The 22021-nt window shown below is 35.5% G+C and overlaps 2 protein-coding genes across 3 annotated transcripts in view; both read right to left on the reverse strand.

Moving 5' to 3' along the window:
* LOC109541432 (putative U5 small nuclear ribonucleoprotein 200 kDa helicase) overlaps positions 1 to 14548 on the reverse strand; it is a gene marked incomplete in the record, with an annotated part of 21298 nt that extends 6750 nt beyond the window's left edge. Inside the window, 16 exon segments of the mRNA XM_048661388.1 lie at positions 1100 to 1496; positions 1550 to 2113; positions 3873 to 5172; positions 6757 to 6895; positions 8743 to 8969; positions 9030 to 9425; positions 9484 to 9759; positions 9822 to 10022; positions 10081 to 10299; positions 10434 to 10553; positions 11440 to 11689; positions 11791 to 11885; positions 11971 to 12120; positions 12179 to 12453; positions 12520 to 12683; positions 14358 to 14548. Of these exon segments, the coding sequence (XP_048517345.1) occupies positions 1100 to 1496; positions 1550 to 2113; positions 3873 to 5172; positions 6757 to 6895; positions 8743 to 8969; positions 9030 to 9425; positions 9484 to 9759; positions 9822 to 10022; positions 10081 to 10299; positions 10434 to 10553; positions 11440 to 11689; positions 11791 to 11885; positions 11971 to 12120; positions 12179 to 12453; positions 12520 to 12683; positions 14358 to 14402 (4818 nt within the window).
* Positions 14549 to 15601: 1053 nt separating this feature from the next.
* On the reverse strand, positions 15602 to 21872 carry LOC109543900 (pyruvate dehydrogenase E1 component subunit beta, mitochondrial). 2 transcript variants are annotated; one of them, XM_048670081.1, is made up of 9 exons: positions 21628 to 21872; positions 21445 to 21569; positions 20452 to 20624; positions 19471 to 19624; positions 19310 to 19394; positions 19075 to 19255; positions 17446 to 17551; positions 16067 to 16239; positions 15602 to 15996 (listed from the first exon to the last, which is right to left on the reverse strand). In XM_048670081.1, the coding sequence occupies exons 2-9, from the start codon at positions 21555 to 21557 to the stop codon at positions 15893 to 15895; spliced, it is 1089 nt and encodes a 362-aa protein (XP_048526038.1). In that variant the 5' UTR covers positions 21558 to 21569; positions 21628 to 21872; the 3' UTR covers positions 15602 to 15892. The 2 variants fall into 2 exon arrangements, with proteins under 2 accessions (XP_048526038.1, XP_048526039.1); XM_048670082.1 differs by having other exon boundaries at positions 21624 to 21872.
* Between the last annotated feature and the right edge of the window lie 149 nt (positions 21873 to 22021).

Consider the following 22021-nt stretch of genomic DNA (forward strand, 5'->3'; position numbering starts at 1 on the left):
AAAGCTAATCGATAAACAAAATTACTATAAGAACAATAAGTGTCAGTCTCTTCACAATTTTTAAGCATAAGGTTTTCTCTACATTGTCTTTTTTGAGTTTCTATAACATAAATATCAATCAGGCCATTGGTATTTAAGTTACCTGATGTAAAGATGTACGTAGTTCTGACTACATCCATTTAAGTCCCAAAATGATAAATGCGTAGTATTTGAATTTGAAACTTGATATCATGTTTTCTTTACATTGAACCGTTTGGCTATGACGGACATATGTAATTCTTCTGTTTGCTCAATTACTAAACGAGTTGGTGATTTCAACTAAAATTAGTATAAATATGGACATATTTCAAAATAATTCTCAACCGACGATATGGAGATATATTGTAAAATACAGCAATACTGATAGAGCGAGAGAGCTAAGGAAAGTGTGGCTGAAGCCTTACATAAAAAATATATCGACCAAGTGGAGAACTGTCAGCACATATCATCACGAATAATGCTGGTTAAGCTAATTACTGATTCGTATCCTCTAAATATAGTATGTATCTATGCACCAGAAGATAATAAGGCAAAACAGTAACAGGAAATTTTTTCAATGAACTAGAAAGTACCATTGACCCAATACCACCCAGATAATCCAGTATTATACTGGGAGATTTTAATGCCCGCATCAGTAATGAACCAATTCCCGGAGTAACGCAGTTTAATGAACGACAATGGGTAACTTATGATTAACCGTTGCTCCTTAACGAGTCTCAGTATTAACACTTTTTTCAATCATAAAATGCAACATAAATACACCTGATATATTTTCTTCTCAATTGAACTAAGACTAATTTTCTAATTCAGAAAGCAATACTAATTATTAAACTATATGAAAATTAGAATTTTGGTTGAGTTTCTGCACAAGAAATGAACGATTTCTATTTTCCAAGGTGCCCTTAACATCTTGCCCTTATATAATATTCTACAGTACTGAATTATAGTGGACTACTAAATATTAGACGTACTTCTAGATCTCCACGAAATTTAATAAGCAGAAATGAACTAATTGAATCATCATTCAAACAATTCAAAACTGGTTCTGATAAAAACTTACTTTGTCGGTCATTCTGTCCAAGAAGGGCTTAATGTCTTCCTCCTCTGCATGGAAAAACTTGTTCGATTGCCCTTCCGATGCAGCATAAGTCAGAAGATCAATAGCTGTTAACCTGGCTTGTTTTCTTGTTGGAACGAACACTATTACAGGCTTATGAGGGCTGTGCCTTATAATGGTGTTATAAGCGGGTTTTCCCATGGCGATCAGTCTAGATGCGTTATGAGTCAAATTGAAACCTTGCACATGTAATTCCAAAGGTATGGGCCTCACACTTGGGTGGAAATTGAAGGTAGCATTAGCGTTGCATCCCAACCACTGTGCTACATCTTTGTAATCGGTTAAGGACCCACTAAGAGCAACTATTCGAATAGGTTTTTCGATCTGAGATGAGATGTATCTGTGAAATGTAAACAATTGCATTGGAAGTTATTGAATTAATGTCTCCCTTACCTCATTCTGCTACAAACAATTTCGATTATAGGGCCATCTTCTCCTCCAATCAAATGCAACTCATCAACAATAAACAAGTTAATATTCTGTACGTTCTTTCGCTGTTTCCATCTTCTCGAGAGTACATCCCACTTTTCCGCAGTGGTAATAATTATCTGCCCTTTTGCCAACAACTTAAGATCTGTCCCAGTCTCGCCGGTCAAAAGCACTACTTTTTTACCCATAGTTTGGCCGAACTTAATATGCCAGTCGGCAAAGATTAATTCAGCGAGCGCATCTCTCGGAACTAAGTAAACGCATCTACCGTCTGGGTTTCTATCGAATAGACGTAAAATTGCAAACTCGGCTATTGTAGTTTTGCCTGAGCCAGTTGGAGCTCCTATAAATATATTCTCATCCCCGTTGTACACAGAATTAAAAACTTGGGTTTGAATCGGGTTAAATTGAGGAAATTTTTCGTTGTAAAGAGATTCGTATTTTTCACTCCTTAGAGCTGTAATTGGCAGCGGTTGTAGGTCGAGAAGCTCAGTAGGTGGAAAGTTTTTCTCTGGAAGAATAAGATGCCTGAAAGAAAACGGTTGGGAATGAAATTAATTGTAGTAGCCATCACTACTAGAACACGAATATTAAGTGTGTTTTGAATTGTATTTCAGTTTTGATCTGAACCTGTAAAAATATACATACATATACAAATTTTAATTTTAGTTTTGATCTGAACTATGCATAATAAAATATCAATCAAAATATAATTTTTGTGAATAATATCTACTAATCTCCTGAGGATGACCCCAATAAAAGGGTAGAAAAGTCGACAAAAGTGAGAAGAAACTTTCTGTGTTTAATTTGTCCCGTGAAACCAACCAAAAAAATTTACATTAAACAAATACGAACACAAAAACAAAACCTTTTTTTAATTAATTTTAATATTAAATTTTAGGCATTATGGGGAAGTCCTGAGGAGGAACAGAACAAATATATTTAGTTCACATAGTGAAAAAGAAATAGTAACTAATGATTTTATAAAAATAAAAAATCAAAGAATTATAAAACAATATTCGTCTTCAGGGGATGAAGATACGAGCAACAATACAGAAGAGATAGAGAATCATACATTCAAAAAGTGCGACAAATTAAACGAAACTCAAGAAGAATATATTGTACTCAAACTGAAAATATTGTACCTGTAAAAATTTTCCAAAACAAAGATTGCCGTTGTAGGAAGGCGTGCACAAAAAATTAGGATGAATAAGAAAGAAAGCACATTTTAAGAAGTTTTAGGGTTGGGCTGGAATTTTAAGCAACAAAATGTATTGCTTTATGAAGCTGTCAAGCGCAAAATTGTGAAACGAAGACGTTCAATAAACGGAAATGGTTCGCCAAGAAATTGGAGTTTTAGATATTTGTTAAATTCTAAAAATGGAAAAGTTCCCGTCGGTAAAAAGTTTCTTTTTGGATACATGTAAAGTAAGTGAAGGACGCTTAAAACGAGTATTAAACCCTGCAAATGTAGGCAATGATTTACACGGGATGCTTGCTCTTCTATCTAGATGGATCTACTTCCTGATTTAACTCTTAGGAAAATGTTTAATTTATCCGAGCTTCATTGCGAAGAAAATTAAAAAAGCCGTTAGTGTGTTGCTTGATGCGTGACGTAATAAGTGCTTACAGAAGCACTGGTTTTACATTTCCACCAACCGCGCAAACAAGCATGTCAAAAGTTCGACTTATTAAACAATTAAAATTAAAGCATCGAATGGTGATAAAAAAAGAATGAACTTACAGAAGAGCACCATGTCCATTTAAGCTTAGCATAATTAGCTAGGAATACACAAAAACAAGATCAGAAGCAAGTATAACGTAATTCAGATTATTTAGCTTTCTCGTTCGACTTTGCAAAAAAAATTACCATATCCCAAGTTACCTCAGTACCTCAGTAGAATATGTATTAGTATTGTACACTTGACAATTGTATAAATTTTAGCTTAAAATATTCATTATTTCATAATTAATTAATTCAGATTATATAACGATTTTTTTAAAGCAAAACTGAATTAATTATAGGAAATTAACAAAAAAAAGTAAAAATTGGCAGTTTTTTTGTTTTTGAGTAAACAAATGGACGGATTTTAATTTAGTTTGTCTTATATTGAAGGTATTTTTAATAAATAGCATGAACGGTTCAAAACTTACCGTTATTACGTACCAGAATTTGAACGAAGTTGTTCAAAATAAACGGCTCATATAAGTTTTTAAGAAATAAATATAAGCTCATATAATTATTGGACAACAACAACTCAAATATAAATTATGACTAGGCACTTACTTGAAAGACACTGGTAGTTGGGTTTCAGCTCCAATCCATCTGTCAGAAACAATCCTCAAAAAATAATGTGGCGCTAACGGCTCGTATATCGGCACAAAAAATTTGACTAAATGTTCATCCTCGCAATATTTCTGTTTAAGTAAGAAGAATTCGTGATGTAAAATCACTTCCGAATCCACATCTTCAACGAATATCCAAAAGGCTTCGGCATGCCCGTGCAGTTTCTCGTCCCATTGAAAGTCCGGGGTGATAGTAAGTTCCACTTTAAGCATTGATCTGGTGATAGGTTGAATGTGGGTGGAAAGTTCCAGCTTAGGGAATTGATGTACGTATTTATGAATCGTTTTTCCTAATTTCGGAACTCTGATTAGTTCACCAATTTCGTTAGGACCCAGATCATACAGTCTTTCCCAAGGAAAATATTTCTTTTCTATCTTCTTGACAATTTCTTCGGGCATTTTCTTAAACTGTCTCAGCGGAGACATAGATTGCCACATTCTCTTGTCAACCATCTTACATAGAGTTAGCACTTTATCAGCAAGCTGTGCCCATCCTCTATGAAGAACTATTTCAAATATAGCCCGTATTAATCTTGAGGCTGATTGTGTGACATAAACCATATCGGACATAAGTGCGAAACTTTCCAATTTCAATTGGGAGATGTAGGCTTGCAACAATACATTAACTTTGGCGCTCGGCTCTTCTATGCTCTCTTTAATAGGAATTGGTACTCTCTCCATAAGCTTCTGCAATTCACCTGGTTCTCCTTCCCTAACAGCGATATTTCTAAACTCTCCAGATAAGGAAAACACCCGAAACAAGTCTATGTCACTTAAGTACGGCTTTAGCAACTGGTTGTAAGTCAACATTGTTTCATGGGTGCAATAATACTGTGAAGCGATTCGTCCCAATTCAGTGCCTTGAAATTGGCCAGATTTTCGCTCATATTTAACCAAACCACTGCGGTCCAAATGAAGAACAGCTGTATGTACTAAATCGGCTCTATGTTGCTCTAGTAAAGGATCTTGTTTAATCTGATCATGGGAAATTCCGTACAAAGTGTGAGCACGTAACATTCTGATATAAAGATAAGTGTATCCTATCCAAGTCACAGCATCTCTAAGATTTTGTATTGTTCCCAAAACAATTTCCGCGTTTAGCATGTCTGGTAATCTTGTTATCATTTGCGACTCTATAGGCAGTTGTTGATTGAGAAGAGATAGGTAGTACTGCAGTTCGCTGTGATTAGTGATCAATATACCTTCACCTTTAGTGTCATATTGGGGCCTGCCGGCACGACCTAAATAAAAAAAAGACAATTTACAGATGTATATATTAGTTATATTAAAATAGAATATCTCTAGAAAATTCTGTCTCTATTCTCGATTCTTCTGTATGTATCAATTATTTTCCCATATTTTCTGTAATATACGAGGGAGGTCCGATAAGTAATTAGCCTATCAGAAATTTTGTAAAAGTGGCGATTTATTTCTCAAAATAGTCTCCTTTTATTTCGATACACTTGACACAGCGATGCTCCAACTTCTGAAACCCCTTTAAAAAATAAGTTTTCTCGTGCTGAGCAAAGTACGCCCGCCCCTGTGGTGACGATGACTTCCTGATTCGACTGAAATTTCTGCCCGGCAAGTAACTTTTTCAAGTTTGGAAACAAAAATAAGTCGTACGGGGCCAAATCTGGAGAATACGGTGGATGGGGCAGCAATTCGAAGCCCAATTCAGCCAATTTGGCCCTTCTGACAGCGGAGAAGTGAGCCGGTGCGTTGTCAAGGCGAAAGAGCACTTTTTCTTCGCCAAATGGACCCGTTTTTCCTGCAATTCGAAGTCGAATCGACCCAATAATTTGGTATAGTAGAGCCCTTCTCCAGGTAGTCGATGTAGATCCTTGTGAATCCTAGAAAACGGTAGTCTTTACCTTCCGGCCGATAGGACAGTCTTCGCCTTCTTCGGAGCACGTTCGGCGGGTAAAGTCCAGTTTCAACCGTTCCTTGGTCTCGCAAGTCTGGCAATAAGAGATGGTGGATTTTTGTTATGTTATCGTCCATGGTAGCCCTTTTCGGGGCACTTAGGGCGTGCCTTATCAAAAACCGAAGTACGACCACGTTGAACCTCGTTAAACCAATGTTTGACAGTCCACATCAAAGTAGGAGAGTCACCGTACACTGCATCCAAGCGCTCTTTGATTTCGCTTCATGATTTTCGTCCAAAGAAATAAGAATAGAATCACCGACCGATATTACCCTTTTTAAATTTTTCTGAAATTCGCAGACGCCGGCTTTTACACGTGGTCAAAACAAAATTACGATAGCGATTCGGCTGACATTTTGACAGTAGCCGTCTACGAGCATGTAAATTTATCTTGCTATAGTGGCACCAATGGGCGGCGACGCTAAGAACTTATCGAACGGCCCTCGTATACCGCAAATGTTCTAATTTAGCAGCAATGTATAAGAAAATAAACATTTTCGTGAGTCCTACATACTTATATTGAATAACGTTTGATGAGTTATAACTTCTTACATTTTTTTATATAATCAACACTTACTTACGACAAATAAATTGTTCTTCAGGTACGAACTTTAATAGACAGACTACGATAGACAGAGACGTCACATAAAACGAGAGTGCTTTATTTTATTCTTCCGGAATTATTGATTGAAGAAGTTTAATAAAGCTTTCTCATCGTAAGTGAGCACGGAAAAGTAATTTAATAAAATTGATTGATAATTTGTTTAAGACGTTGAAAAGAAATATAATTCGGATAAAAATTTCTTTAGGATAAACAAATTTACCATTTATTTAATCGCTGATCTAATGAGGCACCTCTCTTAAAGTTGCCATCGTAAATTCAGGAATAAAAACTTACCCAGCATTTGTAAAACATCTAATGCGCCCAATTCCACCCATCTGCCTTTGGTAGGATCATATATTTGCGTGCCTTTGATTATGACGGTATGCGCTGGCAAGTTTACACCCCAAGCCAAGGTAGCAGTTGAAACCAGTACCTGCAAACCCAAATAAAATAAATGTTAGGGAAATTAGATGTCGGTTAAAGTCCATTTTAATTTATTTTCATAGGGACGCGCTCGCTTTGGTTATTTTATGTTATAACCATCATCATGTATCAAAAACCCAAAACTACGTCACTCGACTTATATATACAAATGCCAAGCATCAATCTCATGTAGGTCAACACAACACATTAAAAATCAATGTATGTGACATTCCTGACAATTTCAACCAAACAGGTGCTCCAAACTTTTAATTTATATTTATTATAACTTCTGCTTAAACATAATTTTTAATGTGTCGTGTTGACCTAGATTATCTGATTGATGATTGGCCTTTGTATTTACAAGTTCAAATATTGAACTTGCTTTTAAAACCATCAGACTCACTTTTCCGTAGGGCTCTCACGCAACTCGTCTTCGCAAAACTCTAATACTTTAGCCATGTCGGTCATTTCTTGATTAGACAACGCCATTCGTAACGAATTTGTGAGATGTGACAAATAATGTATGCCTCGCTTATCATAACATTTGCAGCTGTCTAACATTGTTAAGTGGCAACAAATCAGAAATATTTGGAATGATGCGAAAACTATGAATGTTGTAAGGTTTAACAAATAGCATAAAAATGTGAATAAATAATAGTGCATCAACTCAAAAAAAAAATTTGTTGATTCTATGCACCAAATAAAAAGATCCGATAGATTTAGTACCACCACACTCAAGAATTCATTACTTCCCCAAAGCTCATGAACTCGGTTGTTGCACCAAAATATGATTCTAATGCCCGTATGCACTGACAGACTTTAATCGGGATTAAACGTTAAACAGTATTAAAAATCATAAACGGTATGCACTTCTGAAACTAGTTTCCATACATAACATAGCCTTTGAAATTGAGGGTTTTATTTTCGTCTTAGCAAGTTAGAGAATTAACTTGGAAGATGAAATAATATTAGATGATATTAATATTTTAGTAATAATTGCTTATGGTTTTCCAAGAACACAACTAACTCGCTTCAATTATTTTGATACACTGGACAAAATGTTTTTATACTCAACAAACTGGTTAACAAAACTAGTCGTTTTTAGATAGTTGCAGATTGAAGGCTACATTAGGTAATGGCGAATTTAGTAACAGTGTTTTTCATGGTCGCTATGAGAACTTATACAACTGAATATTAATTCAAGTCAAGTCAGGGTATGTTCACTTTTATAAAATCGTTTGAGGACACTTCAGTTTCTATACCAGCAACTCTGTGAATTGGAATTAAAATTACTTTCATTTTTTTCCATGCTTGTAATTTAATATGCAAGGAAGTTCTGCCGGTCTTCTTGGCTTAAATAGCAAATTTCGATATTTGGGCAATAAGGCTGCTTTTCTTTTTCCATGATACGACGTTCTTTTAACTACGTACGACTATAACAATAACAACTCGCAACATACATTACCCAACTTTAGCCAGAAACAAAATGTTCTGTTCTGTTAACACCAAATTTTGGCAATTATCGAAAATAATTCGATAGATTTTTCACGGTTGCCATATCCCTCCTGTTTAACTAATCCAACGCTGAATTTCAAAGGTGCATAGCAGCTGGGTTCTTAAACCAGATTATTTCGTACATTAAAGGCATTTAGCTAATCGAGATTAAGGGTCTTGGCGGTGCATACGATCATAAAGCTTGGTTCTCTAGAGTCCGGCATGCTATTCGGAAAACCGTGTGCACGCGCCCTTACATATTCGTATTCCGGATTACTGACGACGGTGGTTGCAGATATTTCGGGAAACAAGATGCGATACAACTCTTGAGTACTTCACTTATCAATATCTAAGCTTTCATACCTGAATATGTCGATCGGCAAAAAGATCTTCAACTAGTGTCCTGTCTACCCTGGTCATACCAGCGTGATGAATCGCGAATCCATAAGGTAAAAGATCCTTTAGCTCGTTATTTTTAACTTGATCTGCTTCTGTTCTGAGAACTTCCATAGATGCAGAGCCTTCTCTTAAAAACTGTCCCAAAGTGTCTTTTTCTAAGCACATGTCTCGTATAGCTCTCGCGGTTTTCCCTACAAAGGAATAACATTTCGCAAAAATAGTTCAACAAAATAATAAAAACAATTATTCACCTGTCTCGTTTCTTGAATGTACGAATATCAAAACCTGATTTTTACCCGCGTGTTCCATGGTCTTTTCATAAACAATTTCATTCATTATTTGACACCTTTTAGTGGCTTTTTTCTCAGTAACTCCAATATACTGCTGTTCCAAAGCAACAGGTCGAAAACTGTTATCAAAATAGAAAAGTCCAGAGTCAGGTTGCACCCTTAAAAATGCAGCAACGTCCTGGTAGTTAGGCAAAGTAGCCGAAAGTCCAACTAATCGAACTTCTTCTTGAGTCGATTCTATCATCCTAATAGTTCTTGCTACTAGGGCTTCCAGAACGGGGCCTCTATCGTCATGTAACAAGTGGATTTCGTCAATGATTATTAAACGAACCAGCGAAGTAAATGTTTTCTCTCCACCTGAAATTAATCACAGTATTATTTAAAAAATCAAGAGTTAAACAAAATGATGCCAAACCTTTCCTTGTTATGATGTCCCATTTTTCAGGCGTACAAACGATAACTTGGGCTTCGGCAATTTGCTCCCTAGTCAATTGATGATCTCCAGTCAATTCATGCACGATTATATTGTAGCTTGCTAGTCGTTTACCGAAATTTCCAACCATTTCTTGTACTAACGATCTCATAGGGGCAATGTAGATTATTTTAAATTCGTCTGCATTTATTGTCCCATCAGCGTTGATATGTTTACCAATCTCTCGCATCATTGCTAGCAGCGCAACGTTAGTTTTTCCTTAAAAATATCAAACAATATGCTTAAGTAAAACAAGACGAACAAACATCACATGTATTTACCTGCACCAGTAGGGGCACAAAGCAAGATATTTTCATCGCCTTCTAATGCAGCTTTGTAGAGCCGACTTTGAATCCTATTCAAGGTTTTAAAACCATCAAAAACTGGTTGGACGTATTTAGGCAGTTGATCTATTGGTTGCAACTTTTCATTTTCGCCAAATGGTTTGGGTTTTAAAGCTGGAACGTGCACTTCTTCATAACCTAGACCAAGAAAATATATTTTAAGACTCAAGGCCCTTGACAGTGGTTATTAAGTCACCTTTTCTTTGCTTTCTGAAGGAACCATCGGGTAGTTGACATCTTTTATTAGCCATAAAATGAGAACCCTGCTTGAAAACTAAATCTTCAAAATCAACCAACTTTCTATTGCCGGCGACCTGTTTTTTGCCCGAATCATCATCGATATCTTCTTCGTCGCTACTGTGCTTTCGTTTTCTAGCCCGGGATGCTGTATCGTCGTCACCATTTTCTTCGTCACCTATAATACCAACCAATAAAATACTAGCTTGTTTAATGCCGGACGAATTTGAAATTAAGGAACAGTGTTTACATTTAAATCAAATTAATGTCAAATTGAAATAACTAAAAAAGGTGGCTGGTCGAATGGCTTACCTTTTCCAGTTTCAAGTAACTTCAGTATTCTTTTCAAAGAAGGATCTTCTGCCATTTTTTCTTTCAGTTTTTGGCGCTCTGTTTCGCTTTGAGATTTCGCTAGTAATGTACAGTAGAGAACTAAAAACAATAAATAGATCGAACAATATCTTAATAACCATTTCATTATTTATTCATGCATTTGTGAACGAAAATCATTTTGTTTCAATCATTCACAAACACTTAATTAATAACACTGCTTAAGGAAGAATGTCCCCAGTATTTCTTTAATAGATAAACTAGATCAGGGTTTTCTAAAGTTTTTCGATAACAGAACACAAAATATGCAATTTTAAAGATTAGAAAATACTAGACAAAAAATGTGCTCTTCACACGACTCGAAAAACCTCTTCGCTTAGAAGCAATCAAAATGTGGCAAATTTGACAATGTATAGTAATTATTGTATTACTGTTCAATTTTGACTAAATTTATATTTCCACGGAAAATATTCAGACTTTGAATGTTTGTTACATGACTTACTACCATTATTTTAGTATGTAGAATCACCTTTCAAAATGTCCTAACGCATTATCTGAACGTCCAGTATTTAAGCTAAACAGTAAACATTAAATCGCACGTGCTTAGTTATGAACGCCTTGTTTAATTTAGGTAATCAAGCTGTTATGCAACTTGACATTGCAGTCTCAATCAATAAAATTACAGGCAACCGGTAAAAATACAAGGTGTTGAATTTAAAAATGTGTAACATAAAGCACCCAGACTTATCGAGTTGCCCTGTACATTCAACATAATTTTGAGAATGTCCTGAATGACTGAATGAAGAATGTCTGTGTCAGATTTTCTCCGATAAAAAATGTAGGTGTGGTGAAAGAAGGGGGCTGAACTGCAGAAACCGGAACGTAAATGAACAGCATCCAATTAAGGGAGTGACTTCATTAGCAACTTCAACTCCATCGCCCATGCAAAATTTGAACTACTCAACAAAACAATAGCTCGACTACTTACTTAATTTTCGATTTTTTTTCAGTTGCTTAATGAAATCGAAACAATCGTAACCAAGGAGCAACACCAATTGATTTTCTAGCTCTCGATCATCACTCGCATCTCTTAAAACGTTAAGAACTTCAGTAGCTTTAGCTTGAGAAATCATGGCGTCATCGTATATTTTAGAGAGTTTTCTTTGAAGCCAGTAAGCGTCGATGTCCATTGGGTGAAGTGCTTTTTCTTTTTTTAGTTCCTCCGCACTTACTCCAAGCTGAAAGACAAAAGTTTTTTTCATCTATCGTATATGCAATTTAAACCAATCAAAATATACAAATCTTTAATGCGAAAAAATTTTCTATTGTTTATACATACATTTTCTGCATGAATTGCTCCGTCTTCTCTAGCTTCTTCCCCTTCTTCTTCGTCAAACTCGTCGCGAACCTCACCATACATGTCTTCATCATCCTCTAAAAGTTAATTTTAATTTAATAATTAATTTAATTAGTGATGTAAGCTTCAAACAGGTCAACTCTTAATTTTAATTGAGCATACCTTCTTCAGACTCTTCAAACTGCACATTAATTCCGTACGTTTCATCAATGTTTTCTTCGCCTACATTTGTTTTTAATTCATCTGTGCCGAAATCGGAAATTTTTTTTCCTAAATTTACTAGCAGGGCAAATCGCTCCTCGGGTATACTGCCTACAACAATAGACTTTGTTACTTGAATCAAAAATGTTATTCTAAACTGCCACATTACCTATTAGCTGTTCGGTCTCTTTTTTCTTTTCACGTTCCTTCAACCTATCATTCTTTAATACTGAAAGCACTTCATCAGCAGCTCCACAAATTATGTCTCTAGGTTGGTCGCCTAAAGCTTCTTGTAGGAAACTCAAGAGCACTTCATATGTCTGCCGGGTTTCTTGAGTTTTAGGTTTGTAGATAATACCCACCATTTCGTCTACACCTTCGGAAAGTAAAGTAGCACCTTTCATGCGAGCAAAATCGTATTGAGCTTCATCTCGCTTCTGACGCCTAGAACACAAAGTAATTATAGACAACATAAAATTAATAAATACATTTAAGGAAGACATTACGTACTTGACTTTTCGTTCTTCTGCCTTTCCGGGTTTCGTTCTTTGCGCTCTGTCTCCCATTTTAGTGCTGGTGAGTTTTCCCACAAGGGACATAACTTCTCCAGTCGCTTCATCACGACCACGTCTTTCGATAAGACGAACGTCGGCTTGTAGTACAAGATTTGAATTCTAGAAAGGTCAACGTTTTTCAGCTGATGGTGGGTAAATTAAATTATTCAGTTTAAAAGAAGATACAGGTTTCAACGTTTCATCCTTTCACCTGTTGCAGTTAAAAAATTTAATAAAAGATTATTTGTTGAGGTAGTGCACATTTAATACCATACATCTGAACCATAATGTATATATTTTTGTAATGTTTCTTAAAGTCTCGTAGGCAGTTCTAACACGCTTTTTCATATAACAATACTACAATGATACATAATTAGCTAAACTAAACAACTTATTCATTTTTTTTCCTATTGTAAGGTTTACTGACTTTCAGATATATTTATCATAGTTTCTAAACAGTGTTTTGAGGAAAGACGCGTAACTACATAGTTTGTAGTGTTGACATACATGTGAGTTATATTAAGGCTTACCTTACTTAGTTCATTGTTTTGAAATATTTGTTGATTTGTAGAAATGAGGAGTTTGAAATCGTAAATTCTGAACGGAAATTTTACTATGCGGCGTCTATACAGGGTGTCCCGTAAACTCATGATCAAAAGGGTACTGCGATATTCTTTGGATCAAAAGAAGACGATCTGAACTAACTTTTATTAACAAAAAATGTCTGGGTCCTCTGCTATTATTGGTCAAAGTTCTTCAAAAAAATTATCTTTTTCGGAATATCGGGAGAATGGTACGATATATTTTAGTGAAACTCGGTGTGAATCTGTTCTTATGTAAGACTCATATTTTGATAAAACAATCGAGTTCAGTCGTTTTGGACAAGTGGTGAATTCTTGAGTGTCGTGGTACAAAAACTACCAGAACTTTTTAGTTGGAGGATGAAAACAACTCATTTTTTTTAGGTTGATGCACTAATCATTTATTCACAATTTTGCGCTCTTTGAAAAATCTTGTAGCATTCATAGTTTTTGCGTAAAAAAAATATGTGTTTTCTAGTCACTTAGCAATGCTAGACATTTACAGCAAGGCAAAGACCTAAAAGAACGTTGATTTTTACCAATCATGAGGTAAGGTTTTCCGGTGTTTTGCTCTCCCAAAAGGAAGAATTTTTTCCCTCAAAAACTGATGAATGTTTTAACACTGTAAATTATATACAACATGTTTTAATTGTGAATTGGTGTTTGTAGTTTGTGTAAAATTGTAAATCTGATGATGGCTGTTGTCTCGCCGAAACGTAATGAAATAAACGATATTCCAAAAAATTTTACTTCACACTTTGACTGAGACCCAGGAAAGATAAAACTATCATTAACTTAAAACGTTTTGCGCAGTTTGGCAACACCGTTCGAATAGCCTGAAAATGGTGACTCCTCAAACTTTATAAGCGCTTTTGTGCTTAATTTATGAACCATCCAGGATTTTTTCGCTGACACTGCTTAGTTTAAACTGATCTTTAAAGTAAAACAATAAAAAACTAAACATTCAGATACATCATAGTTATAACAATGCTGAGCATGACTTCAAAACCATAGGTTAATGTACACAATTGATTACACAATGTTACTTTACTGCGAAATAGGGCATATTTTGCTTGATATTATATTATTTAACATAATATGTGAGAATAGTAGGTAACCACTGTTATGAATTCATAAACTCAAATGAATTAAGAAAATGTCTCAAACGTTTCCAAGGAAGGTCCAACTGATGAAATTTGCCTCTTAAACTTACCGCTTTGTATTCATATTGCAACTGCCGGGCTGCGGCATCCGCCATCCTGCAGCGTTTTTAACAAATTTATGTTAACTGGAAATAAATCAGTACTTAGAGATGCTCTTAAAAATCACAATTCTCTACGTTGATCAAACAAAACATACATCAGAGACAAGTCTTGTCTCTACATACATGTTCTGCTAGGTTAACAACAAACCGTGTCTTCTTGACACATTAAAATTATAGGGCCTGACATCTTTTAGGCAAATTGAGGACAACTCGAAATACGAATAGGCTAGTGCCGAAACAAATTTGATATAATAAAAAATAATAATAATAATAACAGGCAAGGATCAGGTGGAAAATATTGTTAAGGTTCCAACTTTACGAAAAAAATAATATTTAAACACTAAAACTAAACTGGATGCAATTTAGGTGTTGGAAACGGCGATTTGCGACGAAACGACCTCCCAGCGGAAAAGTTATAGGTAATAGAAAACTTTTCTATTACCTATACACTTTTTGACATAAGCTCCTATAAGCCTTGTTCTATGATAACCTCCAATTAACCGTCAAATAGCGGTAAACCTATTTTTTAGTTTTTAATTTGTTCTTCGCTAATAAATGGTTTAATTTACATGAAAATCTGTAAAAATGCGTTAATTTTTTTTATTAAATAAGCATGATTTTTTCGTAGTTCAAGAGAGGACTAGTTTTAGTTACCTACATTTTTCGAAAAAAAACTATCTGTATACTCCATGAATAATGGTTGTATATTTTTCGTATTTCAAAAGTGTAATCTCTACTTTAAAACATTTTTAAATCTGTCTGACTTGGTGGTTTATTTATCGTTAAACCCCTGAAAATTGCGAAAAATTGAATAAAAGCATCTGAATCTTAATTTGCGCGGTTGTGGGTATCCATCGGTATCGAGATTATTATCAGTAGTATAGTAGTAACTAATTACCAGTTACTTTAGTTACCAGCCGGTTAGTCTGAGCGAGTACGAGTAGTAGTCATAGATAAAGACAATCGCAAGATTGATTTTCTTGGGAATTCGGTGTAACCGAGCCTTATACATACACCAATATATCGAGTACTCGAGTACCGATCAGCTACTTTTTTCCCACTACTGATGTAAATGTTTTCACTAGATAATGGATGAAAACTGAGTAGCTCTTTGTACCAACTAATCTACAACTACTACTTTGCCTCATGCGACATATAATTTTCTTAATAAAAACACATTCAAACGCCACGGAGACCAATTGGTATCACTGTTTTATTTCAAGGCTGGAACATTAAATTTTGATCAGTGACGGCTATTATAACATTATCAACAATCTGTAAAAATATAAATAAACAAATAAAACTTTAATAAATATTCTGAGCGCAAGTTGGTTAAGTAAAACCAAAAGGATTTTTCGTCACCGATTGTTTTCTACGGACCGCAACTATTTAACAACTATGTATAATCCCAAATATGTAATATCAGCCCCTAACTTGAACAGCGCAAAAGTTCGTTGGGTCATAGTACGGTTTGTGCAAAAAGCTCACTTCACTTTCAGCAGTCTTTTAACAGCGTCGGTAACGTCAGCTGGTCGTGGCAATGCAGCTACTTCAAGGCTTTGGGTGTATGGCATTGGAATATCGGCTCCTAAAAAGAATAAAATCAGAAATGAGTAATGGGGCCCGGTGCTAACCGTGTAATTACAAAAATAGATTACCAGTCAATCTAACTGCAGGCTGGTCTAAATGGTAAAATACTTCGCTTTCCATCAACCTAGCTAGAATTTCTGATCCGATTCCACAAGTCGGCCAACCCTGTTCCACACTGACTAGATGGTTTGTTTTAACTACGGATTTGGATATTGTTTCGATGTCTAATGGGCGAAGTGATCTAGAAATTAAATATTTGGACTTTGGAAAACTAGAATAACTAACGTTTTAAACATCTCTTTTGCAAATATGTTGGTCATTACTCGAATTTTGTGCTACCTTTCAAACAACTGTAATTTAGTTAATAATTTAGTTAATAATAAAATGTTAGATACAAACGTTGTAACAATAAAATTTTAGCTTATGTTAGGGTAACATCTGTTGATACGACAGATTTAAGTATCAGGTCTTAGTGGTAGACAATTTTACATTTTTTTATTGCAATCTAAACTACTGAACTTTAATTAAATTAATGCGTCTGCCAATATGCTTCTAATAGTGCGATTAGATCGGAGGGAATTGAAGTTTTAATTTTAGTCATCTTTCAATCATTCATAATTTGAATTTTCCAAAGAAACAGTTGTAGGTAATAAGTTCTACACACTTTTTTAAATTAAATTTGATCTGTCACTTGAATTTGAGATATCCTATTTCGTATCCTAAATGAATGCAAATGTATGTAAAGCCTATCAACCATCCTACAACATTACGTCACGATATCGCACGAACAACGTTTAATTATCAAGCTATTTTAATTTTTATCTAACTATTTTCAGCGTATAAAAACATCAGGAAAACCCCTTGAACATGTGTATTCAGTGTACAATGTTACTTGATGCTTTAACCAAACTGTGTAAACATATTAAACTATTTTAAAGAGAGTATCTGATACTCTGGAAGTATCACTATCTACTGTACAAAAGTAATCAAAAGTCCAAAGAGGTAATAAGTGCAAGGAGTCCTGTTTAAGTCAAATACTTAAACATACAATTAGAAGTTGAATTTACGGACTGTATTGCTGCGGAATGTGTAGCTTACTGCGGCATCAAAAATTGGTTAATAAAACAAAACTAAGCCACTTTATTCAAATATCGAAATTATTTTAAAGAAATAAAATAATATACAGCTTTATAATATGCAACAATATCGTTTGCTCTATTGATCTGTTAATATGGAAGTTCTTTGTCATAGCTCGCTGAGCTGTTAACAAAAATCACCTGTACCTGGGTGGGAGAAACACGCGATTTACAGACGTCCCTCATTTGCTGCCTCCCGTCACGTTTTGTGACTTAACGTTGTAGGATGAATGATCAGACTATACCCGATATTTTATGCGACTAGTTTATAATTTTCCAATAAAAATTAAGCATTAAAAGGATGTACATACCTAAGATTTATGACTTCAGCTTCAATGCCTTTTCCTGCCAATTCCTTTGCAGCATCTAGACATGTTTCTACTGACTTCGAATGGGACACGAGCGTTATGTGTTTACCTAAGAACATATTTTTTTGCTAATGTAACTACACGTTCAATAAATCTTATTTGATAAACATTTGATAACCCAAATTTCTCTGTCTACTTAAAATATATCTCGTTTTATACAGATATTTATACTTAAAAAAAAAACTGAGATATTTATAAACAACAATTATTTTTCAATATTTCCAATAGACACCATTTCCCACTGTCTTTAAACATTTCACAAACTGCTTGGAAACTGACCTACAAATGAAAACCTGTTATAATCGAACCACAATATAATTTAGGTTTATAAGAAGCTATACAGACATCCACGCTATATAACATGGAAGCAACCGAGCTCATATGTGTGTTTATTTCTTTCGCATGTGAAGTGCTGGACAACCGGGAGGTTCACAAAAAATATAAATGTGTTTAGTATCTATCCAATCAGCCCACGAAGCTTTACAATTAAACACGGGAAGTTTAATGAAAATCTGATTAAGCCAAATTCCCAATGAGTCCCCAGAAATCCGCTAAACTACCTCTTAATTTGAACTTAACTTTATTAAGATGTCAAACCAAAGAAAAAAATTTTGGCGGTACATGAGTTGAAAAAGCGTCCGATCGATATTGCGCGAGCGCTTGGCTTCGACAAATCAAACGTCCGACGAACCATCAAGAGGTTCGCCAAGAGCTAGATCATACTGATCGCCAGCCAGGAAGTGGTAGAAAGCGCGGCGTCAAAACTGTCAAGAATCGCGAGCTCGTCCGAGAACATGTCAGGCGAACGCCGAGAGTCTCCATGAGAAAAATCGCACCTGAGACTGGTATCAATCGGGAATCAATCCGCCAAATAACCAGAGAGGATCTGTATCTCAAGCCCTACAAGCTCAAAAAAGTTCGGCTCCTCACCGACGACAACAAGCGCGTACGGTTTGAACGATGCAAACGACTCCTTCGTCACCAAGCTCCCCTTCAGTGGGAGAAAAACCTCTTCACTGATGAGAAGCTGATCACCGTTGAACAACGCAATCACTAGAACGATAGGAGCTGGTCCGCTTATGCCCCCGGCACATTGGATATCGTCGAACAACGCCAAACTTCCGCGACCTTTATGGTTTGGGCCGGCATTTACGCCATGGTCAAGACCCCCACGTTCTCGTGTAACAGGGGTCAAAATCAACAAGGCCGTCTATCACCGTGACATCCTCGAAGCCGTCGTGCTTCCGTGGACCCAGCAGCAATTGTCGCCGTAAGAAGGGCGTGGTGAGGCAGAAAAATGTCGGCAGCGTTTGGTGCTCTGTTAAGGTGCGCAGGAAGGCCACTTCGAAACCGACTGAGTATTTTGTAGTCAAAATAGTTGTTTATTGTTCTTTGTTAATAATTTTTTTTTATTTCAAAATTAAACATTTTATGAAGTTTTTGCTAGAGGTCATTTTTTATTGACCCTGTATATTTAGTTTCACGTATTTTTCATGTGTGTTAATAGCGTTAAACCGTCAATGTACCGATGTAGGTAATATTTCAATTTACAGTAAAAAACCTGAAACTTACCTGCTCTTTCAATTTTTGCTTTTCCAAGTGGGAGAACGAAATCGGTAGAAAGAGCTTCATCGGACATGGGATATTGGACACCATACAAGATTTCGTTTTCGAGGAAAACTACTGGATCCGGATCCCTAATTGCGGCTTTTAAAAGACCTTTGCAGTCCTCTGAATTGTACGGTGAAACTACCTAAATAAATGATGTTTTACAGAAAACGGCTATGAAAAATAGAAATAAACTCACTTTCAGTCCCGGGCAATGTGCGTACCACGCGCCGTAACATTGAGAATGCTGTGCTGCTACTCCGGCTGCTGCACCATTTGGTCCTCTAAGACAAACCCGAAGTAAAACGATAGGGTTATAATTTAGCACTAAGCAGTTCAGCCTGCTCAAACTTTAAATACCTGAAGACAATAGGCACGTTGACTCTCCCAGCAGACATGTAAAATGTTTTTGCTGCTGAATTAATGATATGGTCAATGGCTTGCATTGCAAAATTGAATGTCATAAATTCGCAAACTGGGCGTAAGCCAGCCATGGCGGCACCAGTCGCTATTCCTAAAAACAAATGATATTTGTTATATTCAAATTACTTAATAAAAATGTTGCCGTCTAATAGCGCCTATTATGATATGTTTTCGAGCGCGTCCTTCATACATACAAAAAAGCGGCGCTAGACCATTAATCAATTGCACATTTTTAAGTATTTATTGTTCACAATTACAAGTATTTAGTCGCGGAAATACTGAAACTGTATTCTATTAAATACTGGAAAAACTTTCTAATTCAATATCATCTCTATTGCTCATAGGAGTACGACTGATGTACGATGTGCCACTTGACCCCGTTTCCCATTTAAGATTCTAAGGGTGATATCTACCCGTCCTAGGGGGTTGAAACAAGGAGGCTAAAAATATTAATTTAAAGTGTCCCCTTAGAAATAAAATTGACGAGTATTTCCGATTTCAAGGGTGGAGTCTTCAAATTGACACCCGGTATGTTATGTAATTATCGCCGAGGAATATGCGTTCCCAATGTGGTATAAGTCAGTACACGCCAAACAAGTTGATATTGCGCTGAATGACAGTCGTAGACTCATTTCAGGATGCATGAGGCCATACAGTTTACCATCTAGCAAAGGTAGCCCCGCCTGCTCTCTGAAGAGCTATAAAGCCTATAAAGAAAGACTTAAATCGTCAACTTCTGAGCGGCACCCTCTATATGGCGTGCAACCAGCATGCTAGAGACTAGTCAACACGTTGGAGAACCTCAAACGCATATTACTTAAGATGGCATTGAGAATGAGCTTTAATGTCATCACGTTAATAAATATAAATTAAAAGTATTCTTTAAACAAAATGTACACCAATTATTCACAAACTTACCGGCAAAACCCATTTCCGTTATTGGAGTATCGATAACCCGTTTGTCGCCATATTTTTTCCATAGTCCTCTGGTTACCTTATATGCACCATCATACTGTGCCACTTCTTCACCCAAAACAAAAACCTTTTCATCCCTGGTCATTTCTTCATCCAGCGCAGAGTTCAGAGCATCACTATCATGTGAAACAAAATGTACTTATTAATAAACGTAAGACAAGTGCGAATATACAGAATAATTAGAATTTGCTGGATTCAACTGTTTCTAAATTAATGAAAAACCATGTATTTGCTTCACTTAAAAAAATATTATTATAGAAAAGAAATTATTTAAAAACCACCATTCTTTTCTCAATAAACATAAAAAATATTGTATTTTTTTTAGTTTATTAAAGTTAGTTTAGTTATGACAACGAAGAATAGAATTTGTCCTGTACAGTAGGGTCAACCAATTAAACTGTTCGGATACTGAATGGTCATTCTTTGATGGGCGACATAAAAAATATACACATCTCAATTAGAACCTTATCAAAAACAAACTAGGTACTGACCACCTAACATTAATACGGTGTTTCGGTGTTTTTCTCCACCATTATCAGTTTGCCTTCACATTTGGCAAGCCATTAAAAAATTTTTACTTTTTTTAACTAAACTTTATAGATTTTTCAATGGCTTGCCAAATGTGAAGACAAACTGATGATGGTGGAGAAAAACACCGAAACGTTTTTGTAATATTTTAAATGGTAAACAATCAAATTGACTGGAACGCAGGAATTTCTTTTGAATTAAGTTGAAATACAGTCAGGAAAATATATACAATTAATACGGTGTACAATGTTTTCTGATTTTATATTCTAATTTATATGTTCTTCCACGAAGACATAAGTTCAATGGTAGAACCATGGTACAATTTAATCAATTTTTCAATGAAAGTGTATTTATAAAAGTAGGAACTAATTTAGAAGATAATTATAAAAAAAATATTTTTGCGCTTACCGGACGGTCATCTGCTTAGCTGCTACTGCCTTGGTGCTTGAAAATGCCCTCCTGCCAAGCATTTTATTTAAACCGGCCAAGTTCAATACTGTAAGGGTCCCTTTTGAAGCCATACTTTATAAATACTTAAAATAAATAAGAAGTTGACAAATTTGCGACAAATTAGGATATTTTGATACTTGCGTTTTTTTCAAGGTGAATAAGGTCGTCAGAGGACTTGAGCGGCTCCTTATCTACGGTTCTACTTCAGCCTTCACCACTATTAGAAATGGAATCTGGAGTACGTAAACGAAACGTATCCACTAGCTGAACACGTGATTATTATATTACTGCTAACTCAAAAATCGTCGAAAAATTGGATTTTTGATATATTTAACCAGCAAACGTCAAAAACTTTCAGGTTACCAACAGAGACAAGATATTAGTTGTCTCTTGTCTCTGTCTCTGAAAAGAAATTTTAGCTCTTCTGTTTAGGCTTGTTTGGTTTATCGCAATGCTTTTTCTCCCAAAAGTATATTCTTTGTAAAAAACCAGAGTAAAAAACATTACAATATATTTATCTGCAATTATGTTATCA

This window comes from Dendroctonus ponderosae, unplaced genomic scaffold (assembly GCF_020466585.1).
Source record: "Dendroctonus ponderosae isolate FM_Combo_2020 unplaced genomic scaffold, Dpon_F_20191213v2 Dpon_F_20191213_1, whole genome shotgun sequence".
NCBI lineage: Eukaryota > Metazoa > Arthropoda > Insecta > Coleoptera > Curculionidae > Dendroctonus > Dendroctonus ponderosae.